This window comes from Echinops telfairi, unplaced genomic scaffold (genome assembly GCF_000313985.2).
Source record: "Echinops telfairi isolate 266 unplaced genomic scaffold, ASM31398v2 ScPeMD7_7467;HRSCAF=8505_0, whole genome shotgun sequence".
In the NCBI taxonomy this organism is placed as follows: domain Eukaryota; kingdom Metazoa; phylum Chordata; class Mammalia; order Afrosoricida; family Tenrecidae; genus Echinops; species Echinops telfairi.
The window spans coordinates 8290344-8305510 of NW_022111367.1; the positions used below are offsets into that span (position 1 = coordinate 8290344).

The 15167-nt window shown below is 48.8% G+C and overlaps 1 protein-coding gene across 1 annotated transcript in view; it reads right to left on the minus strand.

The window, feature by feature from the left end:
• Positions 1-15167, minus strand: part of STK24 (serine/threonine kinase 24) — a 70049-nt gene that overhangs the window by 16721 nt on the left and 38161 nt on the right. Inside the window, exons 3-5 of the mRNA XM_004704275.2 lie at positions 8965-9021; positions 655-763; positions 205-362 (exon numbers count right to left, since the gene is read on the minus strand). Coding sequence (XP_004704332.1) covers positions 205-362; positions 655-763; positions 8965-9021 — 324 coding nt within the window. The remainder of the gene's footprint in view (positions 1-204; positions 363-654; positions 764-8964; positions 9022-15167) is intronic.

Below are 15167 nucleotides of genomic sequence, written 5' to 3' on the forward strand. Positions count from 1 at the left end.
GTTCCCTGTCAGTGCTGCCCACCCACCATCGCCTAACAGTATGTGTTTGAAGCCCCAACCCTCAATTAATAGTAAATGATACAGGAAAAGCAACAACAACCCTATTTCTAACCGAGATCCGAGAAGGACCATTCTGATCTACTTAAAGGTACTTTTAGAAAAAAGTTCTAAGGTTAAAGAGCAAAAGGCATTGGCTTTGCTTACCTTTGAGTCATATGCTGACTGTTTAATGACTTCGGGTGCCATCCAGAAAGGGGTGCCCACAAAGGTATTTCGCTTGATCTGGGTATCCGTCAACTGGCCGGCCACGCCAAAATCAGCCAGCTTCACCTCTCCGTGTTCAGAAAGCAGAACATTGGCAGCTGCAAAACAAACCCACAGATGCCTCCTGACACTGTCAGTCGACTGTGTTTCTGAAAGTGGGGTCATTTGGGAAGCGTGCCCAATTCTTACTCATTCTTATGAGCATGAGCGTGCAGTGCTCGCAACCAGAGACCCCCTGCCGACTCCCCACAGCAACCCTGTGCAGGTACGTCAAAGACACTCCACAAGCACTGGCAAGACAGGGTCCCGGGAGATGGACAGCTTTGCACGACAGCAAGCGCCTACCTGGCCTAGGTATCGTAAAGAAATAAAATCACAACGATTTCTTACCTTTAATATCTCTATGAATTTTCTTCTCTGAATGCAAATAATCCAGTCCTTTCAGTATTTCTCTCAGTATAGTAGCAATCTGGGTTTCGTCTAAAGGGCCAGGTTCTAACTAGAGAGGGAACAAACAAAGGCAAGTGAATTAAGTGACTATTTTATCACTTGAAATTTAAAGCAACACAGAGACAATAGCCTATTAATAAGACGATCTACAGACATCTGCATTCCGAGAGACACCTTGCTCCACTGCGAACACTGGCTGGACGAGTGCTGACACACAGGAGTCCTCCTGGCACACTGTTCACGGGGCGCTGTGAACTGCAAGGTCAGCCATGGGAAAGCACGAGCCACTCCTCGGAGGGAGACGGGGCTTTCTACTCCTCCCTGAACTCGTGAACACACGGGCCGTTCCACTCTGTCCTACAGGGTCGCTGTGAGTAGCATCAACTTTACGGCAACGAATCCATTCTTGTTTTGTTTAACAAATTAACAGTCCGATTGGCTAAAGGTCAAAGTAAGTCTTATTTGGAAATAAAAAGCCCGGGGAGGGTGCCCTTGGCCAGGGGAGGGCTACCCTCAGATCTCGCCAGGGGGAGCAGGCCAGGCCGGCACAGTGGAAGACACACGGCGCCCAGAAGTTACACCGCTAGCGGGTAAACGCAAGCCTTGCTCTCCCCTAATGCACTGGATTACCTTTTCGTGAAACATCACTGGTGACCAATGAGACAGCCGGCTTAAAAAACCACAAAAGGCGCTGGCAGCACCATGGAAGCTGCTACTTTCTCCAACTCTCCTTGCCCCGTAATTTTATAATTCTGTACTTTAAGACCATCCCTGCCCACAGTTCCATTATTATTTTTACCACAATGATGTGGTAGCAGTTGTCTCTGAAAATTTTTATTTTGAGAAACTCAACGTAAATGACTCCTTAGTAGTGATTCTTAATAGCCCTCATTGTATGGATTGTAGAATGGGTCAAAATGGGCTGTGAACCAGGCATGCATATGTGGGTTTATTACAAACAAAACGTGTTTTAAAAAAACAAAACATATTTAAACACGTCTCTGTGACCAGAGGATGGCTGGAGACAAGTTCTCGCAGTCTTACGTCTTACCTAAGAGCCCCGGCGACATCGTGAGTTATACGAAGGGCTAACCACAGGGTCAGAGGTTCAAACCTGCTCCTTGGAAGAAAGATGAGGGAGGTCTCTGTTCCTTCGGATTTACAATCTGGGAACCCACCAGGGCAGTTCAGTCCCACTGTCTTACAGGGTCACTGTGAGATGGGAATCAACCTGACAGTGGGTTTGGGTTGAGTTCAGACTTGTTGGGGTACCTTCAGAAAAAAACCAATTAAAGCATGGCTTCCAGGGAATCTGCTGGAGCAGTGAGATTCATAGTAGAACGATCAACTCAGAAAGCTATGGTGATTGGTTTGGGGGCTCCTAAGGGACACTCTTGACAGAATTTCTCAAAGGATACAGGATGATCACAAATGTTATTAGGGAGACACTTTAAGAACTGGTGAGAAGTGTTTTCCATCCTGATCAATACATCTGCTCATTCTTCCAAGGCAGTGAAGGCTGTCCCAGGAGAACGGCATGGGGAAACCTTATTTCACCCCCTGCAGCTCCCACCCTGCCCTTTCAGACCTCTGACCCCAAACCCAAAGAGCATGAAAAGAGCACTGTGAGCCCCTTGAGGGTGCCCCAACAGACTAAGACAGCGACGTCGCGTAAGTGCAGGGGTGCAGAATGCTTCCGGGAAGGGTTCCAGTGATGGGACACTGCCTTCCGGCATGTGCAGACCTATGTGTGTGGGGGGAGGGTGTTGAGAAACACAAGCTGTACCACTCTACAGTCTGGTTTGATAAAAGCCCCTATGATTTTTGCAGTGATGTGTGTGGACTAACTCTCATAGTATGGAAAATGTGTTAGCACGGCTCCACTTAAAAGATAAGGCATGGGGGGAGGGGGGGTTAAGTTAAAGCACTCAGTTCAAATCTGACCCTTCCACAATCACTCAAAGAGCAATGCGGTAAATCAAAGCGAATAATTGCATAACTTACCTCAGCAGAACACGCCTCAGATTCCCTAACGAATTAATAATGAACCAAATAACCGAACATTGACTTTCACCTACACGCTGGGTGTCTGCACCACGTGTGCAGGTTGTGAGGAACTGCATCGTGACCTACATGACCAGGCACCAGGAGCGCCCGGTTCCGGTCACCTGTGAGCGCATCTGCTTCTTTCCTAGTCTCATGATCACAAAAGTCAAACCGTGAGCCAGCCAGCCCACCAGGCATTTACCCCAAAGTCTAAGTTACCCTCCAAAAACTACCGCACACGAAGACAGCGGGGCGCCCTCTATTCCCGTGGACCCCCTTTTCCCCTAATGGATCTGACCAAGGAATCTGATTGCAACACATACTGAAAGCACCGTGCCGAAGTCCTGCCTTGCTAATGCATATCCATCTGTTTCCACTCCGCGTCCAAGGGCCCCGAATGCAGATTTAAATAGCCAGAAGAGGGAGCACACTTCTAAGGACCGGGGAAAGGGGGGAGAGACTTGTAGGACCCGGAGAAGAACGGACTCCTTCAGAACCGTCACGCTGGCCCGGCCCATGCTCCGCTATCAAGCCTTCCCCCAAGCAGGTCATGGGGGATATGGGGCTGGATTTGGGTTCACCACCTCTCCCTCTCGGTGCTCGTATCAAACCACTGTGAAGACGCGCGGAGCAGCTGCAGTTCTTACCCGGGCAGAGGTGAAGGAGCCCGAGGGCAGCCAGTGGCAAGACCTTCCCCGGGAGCACGAGGAGCTGGCTCTGGGATTCACATGCACGGGCCGCCCTTTCCTAGCTGGCCTCAGCACACGGAACGCATCATGGATTTACACGCCTCGGGGGCGGCAGTCTACAGGAGAGGCCGGCTCCCCCACCGTGCTGACTTGCCCTTTCGTGCGGTGTAGATCCGCCTCATTTTGCAAAGACCGAACCGACCCCCCAGCGTTCGTGCTGTCATCTACTCGAAGACTGCAGGGCAGGGCGGGGCGGGGCGGGCTGCTCTCGGGGTTCCAGAGCAGAAAGTCTCCTCTCCACTGGTGGCTTCAAACAAATAACCCGGAGCCAGCGCCTACTGTCACACAGGACGGTCCTCCCTGGGGTCAAGACTCGCCAAAAAAGAAGTCAGCTGCTCTCTTCACCACAGAGCTCCTCTGAACAGACAAGGCCAGGTGAGCCTCCACCGTTAGCTCGGACAGGGAACTCTCCCAAGCGGTCATACGAATGGTGCCAAGTAAAAGTGCGGTTCCGCTCTCCCCACCTCCCCTGTCACCCAGTCCGTCGGGCACATGGCCACGCCTCCAGAAGTGACACTTCGCTGCCTCTGCTGTAGCAAGAGGCAGCCAGGTGGCTTAGTGCTTGCCAATAAAAAATGAACAGAAGGACCCACGTGCCCCTTCCTGGCACCGGCGGTGAAACACTGGCAGCTGAGAGGGACAATGACGGAGGATCACGTGGGAGCAAGGGGTCGAGGGCAGCAGCACCAGTCACCTCGGCAGCCAGGTCCCTGATGGCTTGGTGGAAGGGAAGTAATTACTTTGCTTGAAAGACTATTTGCGGGCCACCGTAGCAGCAAGGAGTGGCGCAGTGGGTTAAGTAGTAGGCTGCTAACCCAAAGGTCACTTGTTCAAGCCCACCAGCTGCTCTGTGGGAGAACGAGGCCATCTGCAACTATGAAGATTCCCAGCCTTGGGAACTGTACGGTGCAGCTCTGTGTTGCTGTGAGTCAGTCAGAATCAACTCAATGGCAGTGCGTTTCGGACGGCAGGTTGAACACACCATTCTTACATTAAAAAAAAAAAGGTCAGCTGATTCACGTTTAAGCCTGTCACACATTTCTGCCTGATTGAGGGGCCAGTTGATATAGCTGCTGTTGTTACTGAGTGTCGATGAGTCACAGCGACCTTATGCACAACAAAATGCCCAGTCCTGCGCCACGCTCACAACCGTCGCTGTGCCTGGGCCCGCTGCTGCAGCCCTGTGTCCGCCCACCTCCCTGAGGGTCTTCCTCTCCGTTACCCAAGACGGTGTCCTTATCCAGGGCCTAGTCTCTCCATCCTTGCCTCTAATGAGCACTCTGGCCATACTTCTTCCAAGACAGGTCAGTTTGTCTTTCCATACATCATAACTCCTTAATTAGATTCCACAGTTGTTTCTAACACCTTAGAAGCAATCCTCTTGCAATACTGACTGATTTTCCAATCAGCTGAAAACCTTTTAGTCTCACAGCCTGACTGCTAATCTCACCCCAATGCCCAGTCCTCCTCCCCATTAATTTCCCGTGTGCCCTCGGTCACACTATGTAACTGGCTTCTGTCCCCCAACAGTGACACAGCTCCCTGGGAGAGGGACTTTGCTTCTGCTTGTACTGTATGAGTCAGCACTGACTCCATGACAGTGAGTTTGGTGGGGTTTTTGGTTATATCCCCGATGGCTGGGTCAACACATGGTAATGAGTCAGTAGGTGATCCCCAAAAAAGTTTTGTTACATAACATGAATGCTTAAACCATGTGTGGTAGTCACTTAATCTGGTGTCAATTTAAGGACTAAGAGTCTAGGGATGGCATCTAGGCTGTCAACCTGGAGATAGCCAATGAGACTTCTGTGGGCATGGCATTCTCCTGAGAATTCTGGAAAATCTGGTACTTCCTCCTTCAAAGCGGAAGACACCTCTCTCTCTCTGCTACTCCCTGGGAGACATTGCAGAAGACAAGCCACATGGACGAACCAGACCTCAGAAGCCAAAGAAGTCACAGAGAGACCCCTGCCAGCGCTGAGATGCTTCCAACGCCACCGGACCCAAAGACTTTCTACCCACTGGCCTGTGATCGTCCTGCATTTGGCTTCACTGCATGTGTTTCATGAGTCTGAAGAGGACTTTATAGATTGGTATCGGACACATGGGCTAATATCAGACTTACGGCTTTGGACTGGACTGGGTTGGGTTGGGATGGTAATTGAGAGATGAAAACACAGATAAAACACAGGCTACATACACCTACATGCTGAAGCAGCGGTTACCGGATGAAAGCAGGTGGCTCCCTGCTGTCTCAACGCAACGAGAAGAATGAAACAAAGTACCTCAAGGCTGACATAAAAAGACCTGATAACCAAAATGTAAAATTTTTAAAAGGCAAAACATACAGCAGCATGCGCACTGTAATTCAAGCCATACAGAAGACACACGTTTGTGTCTAAGTGGGAGGGAGGGAATCCAAAGACCGCCATCCTGAAGAAACTACAACGTCGGCAGGTCAAACCCATCGGGGCCCCGGGCGAAAGACGAAGTTTCTGCTCCAAAGAGAAATGCACTCTTGGAGACGCTGTGTAGGTCCCTAGGAGTCTGAGTGGACCGGCCCGCACGGGGCTTGGTTCCAGTCTTCCCGATAACGTTCCGAGACAGGTCTCTACGTGTGTGGAGAGAAAGGTGAGTCTGGACGACTAGGTAAGGTCAGGTCACTCGGGGACAAGGCGGAGACCTGAGTGCAATGAGATCCACAGGTCACCTTTTCCTGGAAATGAGCCTTCTCACCTCTTCCTTCCTAGCATTTGATGACATTCTTTGAAAGCCAGATTAAAAATAAATAAATTCTCTCAAGAATATTCAAATAAAGACAGCAAATCTTTATATAAGACAATATTTTGGTGCATACAAAAAATTGTTCAGAAACAACACCAAATCAAACCTACTGCTCCTGAGTCAATTCCAACTCACAACGGCCCTTTAGGAGGAGAGCTGCCTCATCTTTCTCCTGTGCAGTGGCTGCTGCCTTTGAACCGCCAGCCTTGAGGTTAGAAGCCCAACATCTAACCCACAGTGCCACCAGGGCTCCTCAGAGGCTGTGAAAGCAATTCTAATGGCTTCGACACTAAAAATGAATGTGAGCACACCAAAGAGTGCCTCTCTCTTTGCAGCGGCCGGAGGTAGACCCGCACAAAGAAGATGTACGATGGAGAGAAATTGAGTGCGGTCCAGTATGGGGACCAGGAAGGGCACAGGCTTTGTTTGTACCTGCACAAAAGAAGATTCGAAGCTCAGCTCTGCTATTTCCCAGTTGGTGCAGCTGCTCTCGAAGCTTCCTCACTAAATGAAGTGATTAGGGACATCTCAAAGGAATGAATAGCAAAAGCCAAACTCATCGCCAGTGAGTCGGTGCCAGCTCACGGGGACCCCACAGGACAGGGTAGAACTGCACCTCTGAGATGTTGAGGCCGAAACGCGTGATGGATGTACAAAGCCCCATCTTTCTCCTGGAGTGGCTGGTGGTTTTGAACTGCTGACCTTGAGGATCACAGTCCAACACGTAACTACTTCACCACCAGGGCTCCTCAAAGGAATGAAAGAGCTACGTAGGTAGGAGATGGATGGCTGTTTTCAGGACCCTCACACATGTGATTAAAAAACAGTGGAGAATTCAACACTGCCTTCTAACCATGATGTCTAAAATTTCAGAGATTAAAAACAACTCAAAGAGCCAAAGAAATTTATTATCAAATCAAATTAAATCATTATGGCACTAAGAATGAACAGACTGAAAAAATTTAAAAACAAAACAACGAACAGACTTGAGCACTGCTCTGAAGGGCTCCGTGTTGGGTACGAGTCTCCGCTAACAACTTTATGTACGCCACACAATAAAATTCATTTAAGAGAACAGTACGTCTAATTATGTGACATGAGGGTGGTGTTCTGCATTCCTGTAGCATTTCCCACAAAAATTTAAAATGCAAGAAAATGCAGATTTACAGAGAGGAACCAAAAGCGAATCATAAAATGTACACAAGCTGTTTTCCCCGAATGGGTATCACATATCTATCATTTTGGTAAAAATATTTTCCTGGAAATTTTTCGTGTAAATACCATCTTGACCAAATGCTTTTACAGTCTGTAGAATCATGCAACTTTCTGAACTGGGTCAACAACCTAAAAGGCCTTTCAGGGGTGCATAAAGGTTTATAGATAAACCTTCTAAAAAACTAACAATCACTATGAAAAAGATACATGGGGGTGGGAGGAGAGAAAAGAAATACTGTTTTAATTCAAGTCATTTCTTTCCTTCAGGAATCAAATGTGCAGATCAGGGCTACAGAAACCCAGGCTTCCTGCAGTTTTCACAGTAACTGCGTGAAAACCACACTCCACTCACCACCCTGACAGCTCTCTATCATGCCAGTCCCACCCTCCGACACAAAAATGGTAGGTTGAGCCGTCCTGGAAATCACCACTCATCAGAAACGCGCCTTGACACAAGGGATATGAACCAGAGGGCTGATGACATTGATTTAGCTGCCAGCAGGCATGTGATGTCAAGTGGTAATGAACAACTGTGTGAGTTCTGTATTTGGGGTGGGGGTGGGTATGTACGTGTGTACACACACACACACACACACACACACACACACACACACCAGGTTTAAAGGATGCTATTAGCACTGTTTACGATACACCGGTTGTTTGTGAATATTCTAGCAAAGCCCAGAATGCAACCAATTTTACTGATAGATATTACTCAGGTTGGGACTTTTGAAGGTGGCTGGCTGCTGCCTCCTAGCGACCCCTGGTGTTACAGAGAAGAACTGCACCATCGGTTCTTCTTGGCCGTTTTCTTTCATGATTAAAAGTAGATTTTGCATCTGAAGCTGAGAAGTTGGCCCTAACCACTAATCTGCCAGCAGCAGCTGGTCGCTCACCATTTGCACCACTTGGGCTCTTTGTCCTAGTCAGCCCTGGCTTACACTCCCTATGTGGCTAGCAGTGTGGGAGAGTTCCAGGTACGGAGCTACAACGGGCTGGTCTGGCGCCAGGATAAATTCACCCTTGAGCCTCCATGCCATGGAAGTGGGTCTCCGTCCTGCCCGGACTCCAACATCCTCTAACACAGGGCCACCTGTGTCCCCTGCTTAGGTGCCGACCTTGGAAGCTCTGCTACCATCTGAAATAACGAAACAATGATGGGGTAGCAATTCTAAAAGAGGCAATGGTTTTGACACATCAGCAAACTCCAGGCACTGCTTCAATGAACAAACATGTCAGTCCGGGGACTTATTTCCCGGGACCCCATACAACTGTCTCAAAAGGAGCCGGTATTACTTCTCAGCAAGTTATCAGACTGAAGCCAAACACATAATGACAAACCTGCTTCCTTTTTTGATGTAATTCAACCAAGCAGAAACTGATGGGGCCAGACTTATCTTTAAAGCCAATGTTTTCTGTGAACGAACTCTGATGCGCTGTCCAGAGAGATACTTACTAGATCGAGTGCGGAGCCTCCTCCAAGATATTCCATTATTATCCACAACTTGGTGTCCTACAGAAACACATACACAAAGAGAGAGAGTTATTTTTAAAGCAAGCAAAAGCAGGAAAACTTACTTGAGGGGGCCGTGTGTGTGCAATCCCGTTAGAACTCGAAAGCTCCATAAAATACATTACCAGCCCAGAAAGTACGTCAACGCGAGCAGAGACCAAAAACTACTGTGCCAAAGAGGGGGCTTAGACCCAGCGATCCTCTAGAACCGTGGCTCCCAACCTTCCCGATGCCGCGACCCTGCAATACGGTTCCTCGTTTTCGTGGCTCCTTCATCACTCATTTTGCTACTGTGACGAATCAGGAGACCCCTGTGGGAGGGTCGTTCGACCCCCAAATGGGTCTCCACCCACAGGCTGAGAACCACTGCTCTAGAACCTAGGAGAAGAGCCCCTCTGGGTCTCCCAGCTGTCGCCCTAGAGGAGCAATGACGCCCGAGTCAGAGTAGGGGCGGTGGTCACAGGGCCTGGCGCGGTCCAGCTGCAGTGCTGCCCAGCGTCTTATAGCAGCGTTGCACGCACCAGGACAGACGTGAGAAAGCCGTGGGTTCTTCAGCAGAGCACTGAGCTCTGGCTCGGGGGCACTGATAAGCGGCCCTCTCACATGGAACACCTACATGCCTGCCTCGGGCACCCAGCCAGCACCTACGGAATGCGTCGTGGTTTCTCAGGCCTTTCTGCCCGTGGCATTTAAAGTCAGAAGACCCTTCTTCTGGTCTGCTCTGAGTCCGCATACCCTGTGCACCACCACCACCACCCCGCCCTCAGCATTTTTGTTAAAACTTTGCCTCCTTATTTAAGTCATTTTATTGGGGTCTCTTACAGATATTATAACAATCCATAAATCAATTACATCAAGCAAATTAAAATTAGTACAGCTGTTGTCATTATTTTCAAAACATTTTCTTTCTACTTGAGCTCTCCTTTATCCCCTCCCTCCCCCACCCTACCACCTGCGCGAACCCTTAAAATTTTATTTATTATTTTTTCATATCTTACACCACCTGATGTATTCCCTTCACCCACATTCCTGTGATTCGTCCCCCTCCAGGCGCGTACACATCATCATAGCTATCAGTTCCCCCTTTCCCCGCTTACCCCCTTCCTTCCTGTAATGGAATCGTTACTCCCATGACTGTTTCTGAGGAGTTTATCTCTCCTGGATTCTGTGTGGAAAGTTTTTATCTGTACAAATAAAAACGGGTATAGCAGGGTTTCTGAGGTGGAACTGTTGTCATCACGGTGGGGGGAGGAAGCACTAAAGAACTAGGCTGTCTCGTCCATTCCATGTGTCCTTTCTGTGAGGGAATGTCCATTACCACAGATGGGCTTTGGGTCTCCTCTCTGATCCCTCTCCTTCAGATAGATGCAACTGTTTGTTTTTGATCATCTGATGCCTGATCCCATCGACACCTCGTGATCACACAGGCTGGTGTGCTTCTTCCATGTGGGCTTTGTTGCTTCCCTGCTAGATGGCCGCTTGTTTACCTTCAAGTCCTAAGACCCCAGACGCTGTATCTTTTCAAAGCTGGACCCTGTGCACACTTTTATGCTCACACCTCATGGTCTGATTAAGATCTCAGGTCTGCTTGCCTGTGGCTCCCAGCAAATGGTAGACTAGATAGAGTGCCTCGGGCCCACGCCTGAGCTGGGCAAGCTGATTAATGCTCATGTCCTCTGTACTCCCCCAAACTCTCACTGCCACTGCCTCCATCTGGCTCAGAGAAACCCCGTCACGGGAGGTTGACTTGCATATTCATTTTCAGTGATGGTGATTCATGTATAAGACATCTGATCTTCTCAAATAACCCAGTTTTACTGTATAAACTTTGTCAAGGTTTTATATGCCTTCATGTGCACTCTGTAACTAATTCATCTACTATTTCATCTCATTCTAGACTAGAAAATGCCTTAAAAACAGGTGCTTGGGACCCACCTTATAAAAAGAAAAAAAAGCACTGGATTTACTCACTAGACCCTAGAATCAGGGACATCAGCCAGGACTGGCACCTGCCTTGAAGAGGCTCCGTTACCAATGATCCTGATTTTAACTTAAAAACATAACAACAAAAAACTGTACCAGAAAAAGCTCTTCAACATTTAATTTTCCAAATACACTCAATGTAGATTTCTGAAATACTTGTTTTCTGTTAATGTTTATGCTGTTCTTTCTCAAGGCACTCCAAGAGCACCTTATCAGATAAAGGCAATACACTCGTCCAGAGTAAGTCCCTTTTGGATGACGCCAATTCCCATGGTGGACGGAGTCTTTTACACACGCCCTGCTCCTTCACTTGCAGGGCACTGCAGCAGGACTGGCTAACAGGTAGGCCAGGAGCAAGGTAGGCCAGCTCTCCTTCCCTCTGCCTTGAGCTGCCTGCCTGCAAGGCTGCATACTGGGAAGAAACAGTTGGGGGGAAGCAGCCAGGCACAAGTGCCTTCATCCTCCTCAGGCCTTTTCCAGCTCCCCACTGCCCCAGTTAAGCCCAGCAGGAAACGGAACACCCCATTAGAATTTTTTTCTCTCAGAGAACCATGATAGGACATAAAATGACCTACTTTTCTGTTTCCCTGAAGCCACATTGGGCATTTAAGCAACAGCACAACAGGAGGCCCAGCTCTCCTCCCAAGGCAGCAGCCCCACCCTTCCATTATAAAAGCTTCACCCTTCCTAAAGGAATGTGGGGTGCAATCCGCCCTGCTTCCATTCTTAGCTCACGCCTTGCCCCAGCTAGCTGTGCTGAGGAGGACTGCTCCCCAGGCCGGGAGCACATGGGCCTGGGAAGGGCTTGGTGACACTGCTCCGGGTCCTTCCTTCACATCAGCCTGCCTCTGCACCACACATCTGACTCCCTGACCTCTCTCCAGGTGACTGCTTTTGGTTTCCCTGAAAGCAAAGGGACATGAAAGGACAGTGAGTTGATGGCATAGAAGAGGTGAAGAAAAAGATTAGGAGGTGCTGTCAGCCATCCATTAATTTGAAAAATGTTTCTAAGAATGAAATTACAGGTTTGACAAATATATTAAGTGGAGTGCAGTGCACTTTGAAGGTGATAAGGCTGTTTTGTGAAAATGAATAAACAAACAAACAAATACATAAATATATAGCTTTAGTGGGGAGGGGGATTCTGGGTCTGGGGGATTATAATGATGTCTTCATACAGTGATTGGTCCAGTGGCACTATGGCTTCCACTACCCAAACAGCAAAGTTCAAAACAAATCTGCTTGTTGTTTGTGACTTTGCTCCACAGTCAACTGGCAATCAACGTGAACAAACCTGCACGGGCCTCGAGCGAGGCACGTGTCTCCCCTCACCTGGGACACAAGGGTGATGCTTTAGCGCTGCTCTTACTTGGACAACATCTAGTGAGTCTAAACATTCGTGTACAGTATTGTGAAAGCATTTTGTTGTCAATGTAATGTACTTATTGTGTTTAGATGTTTTAGGGAGTATTTCCATAGCCTAGGGCTGTTAACTTTGTGTTACAAAGTTCTGGAAAATGAATTTGTAAATGTAATTATGAGGCCTCAAAACCAATTATTTGGTTTTCCATGACTTCTGGGGGGGGGGGGGGGGGATTTTTATTTCCCAACCTTTTTGGTGTTCAAACACACATTTGGGACGAATTGAGCAATGTCCAAAAGAGACTAAACGGATATTCTCAGGAAAGTGAAAACTGTGCTTTCGGGGTTCTAAGCAAACACTCCATACGGTTTCCCTTGGTCAACTCCCTAGCAGCGGGCAGCCTGCTGCTTCGTGAATGCTGTCTTGGGAGGATGGCGCAGGACCGGGCAGTGTTCAGCTCTGTTGTCCACACTGTAAGTTGGAAGCAGCCCAGTGGCGCCCAACAACAACAGGCACGCACTCCCCCTCCACCCTAAGAGGAGGCTTCAAACAGTTTACGGGAAACCAGAAGTACAAGATAACAGAATGTGTCCACCTCATCTATCAGTTTCTCAACAGCTGCACAATATATTTTTGGGACAGGGAAGTTCTTTTTTGAGAAGCCATCCTGTGCAGTCTAGGATATCTAACAATATCCTGCCCGCTACTCACTAGATGCCAGTAATGCTGCCATGACTCATCCCACTGAGACCCTATGCAATGCTGGTAAAGCCTGAAGTGGTGCCTGGAGCTGCAGTGCCCACGATCCTTGTCTCTGCATACTCGGCAGAGCCTGCTCTGCTCTGCTAACTCATGGTAGGCATGAGACAAGTCACTTCGATCTTGACGCTCCCAGTCTCCCAGTCCTCCCCCCCACAAGACTATAATAATGCTTCAGTGTCTAACCTCACAATTCAACTGATAATCAAATGAGATCATGACTGTGAAAGCATTTTGCAAAGTGCTATTAGCTTTATTGCCATCGTCACCCAAACCACCCAGGGAATCCAAAATGGCCCAATTCACAAGACCAAAGGGCATTTCTCTGCCTGCGATTTCTGATCAAAACACAACCAGTGGCAGTTTGTCTGCTCTGCCAGGCTGGACGCAAGGGGACCCAGCGAAGAACGCCCGGGTAGCAGGGCACCCCTGGCTGTTCTCAGGAGGGCTTGGCGCTGTCACTTACAGAAACCACTGCCCTCACGAAACCTGCCCTATACTGTGGCTTGCCTGGCACCTGTCCTCTCAGAAATAAACGGCGAGGTTTCTTAAAGCAAAAATGATGTAGAATTAAAAGCTAACATATAAGTGATGCATGGCCTGAGGGTACACATTTCTCACGGGAGGAGGTGGGGGTGACTGACTAAATAAATGAACTAATGATTCGCACTGTAATAGGTACCAATGTATATATGGAGAAAAACTACCCTCCCACTCCTGGTCCCCAGCTGGCCTGTCTTAATCCTCTCCCCGCCCCTCCCAATCAAAGCTTGGCTTACGCAGCCTTCAGAGAAACAGTCTATGCATATCCAAGCAAAGATGAGGCGGCTTCAAAAGTTGGTGGAAAAACTCCTCCCTCGGCTTTCCATCTCATTTTCAACAAACTTTTTGAAGCCTCTTGAACATATCAAACGCTCTCCTCCTCTTTAACCCCAACTATATCCTTCGATGTGGCCTTTCTTACAGAGCACGCCATAGCTGTCCACTAGATCTGCCATTACTTATCATCCTCACCCCTTCTGATGGACAGGAGGTTGTTCCCAGGAACAAGCAGCCAAAAACCCTGTTCAAGTGTCACTTTTGCAGGCGGGGTCAGAGGGCTGCAGGGCACACCGGCCTCCTGGAGGCTCTCCCAATCAATCGTCTAGCAACGTCTGGAAGAGCCCTGGTGGGGTAGCGGGTACAAGCTGGGCTGCGATCTGGTCAGCAGGTCAAAACCACCAGCCGCACCTCAGGAGAAGGACGGGGCTTCCTGCTTCCTGAAAAAGCTGCGCTCAGAAATCCTCCCGGGCCGCTCCAGCCTGTCCGCCAGGGTGGCCATGGCAGTCGTTGCTTTTGATCTGAGCCATGTGTGACAATGTAACTCCCTCTTTCCTTTGCGAATGCTCTGTCATCAGCCACACTCATTGTATCCACCCCAACGGAGAATAGTAGTGAGCAGGAGACGACAAAAAGAGTTCAAAAAGGGATAGCCAACATCTTAAAAGTAAGCACAAGAGGATGGGCTCCACAAGTTAACAATGAATAAGATATTTAGAGTAGAAATTCTAAAGCGAAGTCATAAAGCTTTGTTACCTCTGCTCTGCATATACCGGGGCCTCCCTACATCACCAACAGCAACGGCACAGGTCTGCTGTTGATATTCAGGACCACGGTGTACAAGCAATGCAGAAAAGCCCGGGGTCACGGGCGTCAAGAAAATTTTAAGTACACCTTTTTGCGAAGAAGGTGTGCAATACCCAGGAAACGCGCAGATCTGAGTTTGAAACCTGCCTCTGACCCTTACCAACCTTAGGTAAGGCCCCTGGATTCTGTAATCCTCAACTTCCTTATCTGCACAATGGCAGGGGGCTGCTGGAAGGATGAGGGAGGTGGCACCTGGTGCCGAGGGCCGGTGATTGTTGGCTTCTGTGCCGAGTACTAACTTTAGGGTCAGCGCTCATTTTCCCCATGCGAACCCCAGGCCCACTGGGAAGCTGCTTGAGGCTAGAAGGTGCAAATCTCACAACTACCTCACTTGTATCAAATCACACCATCTTTC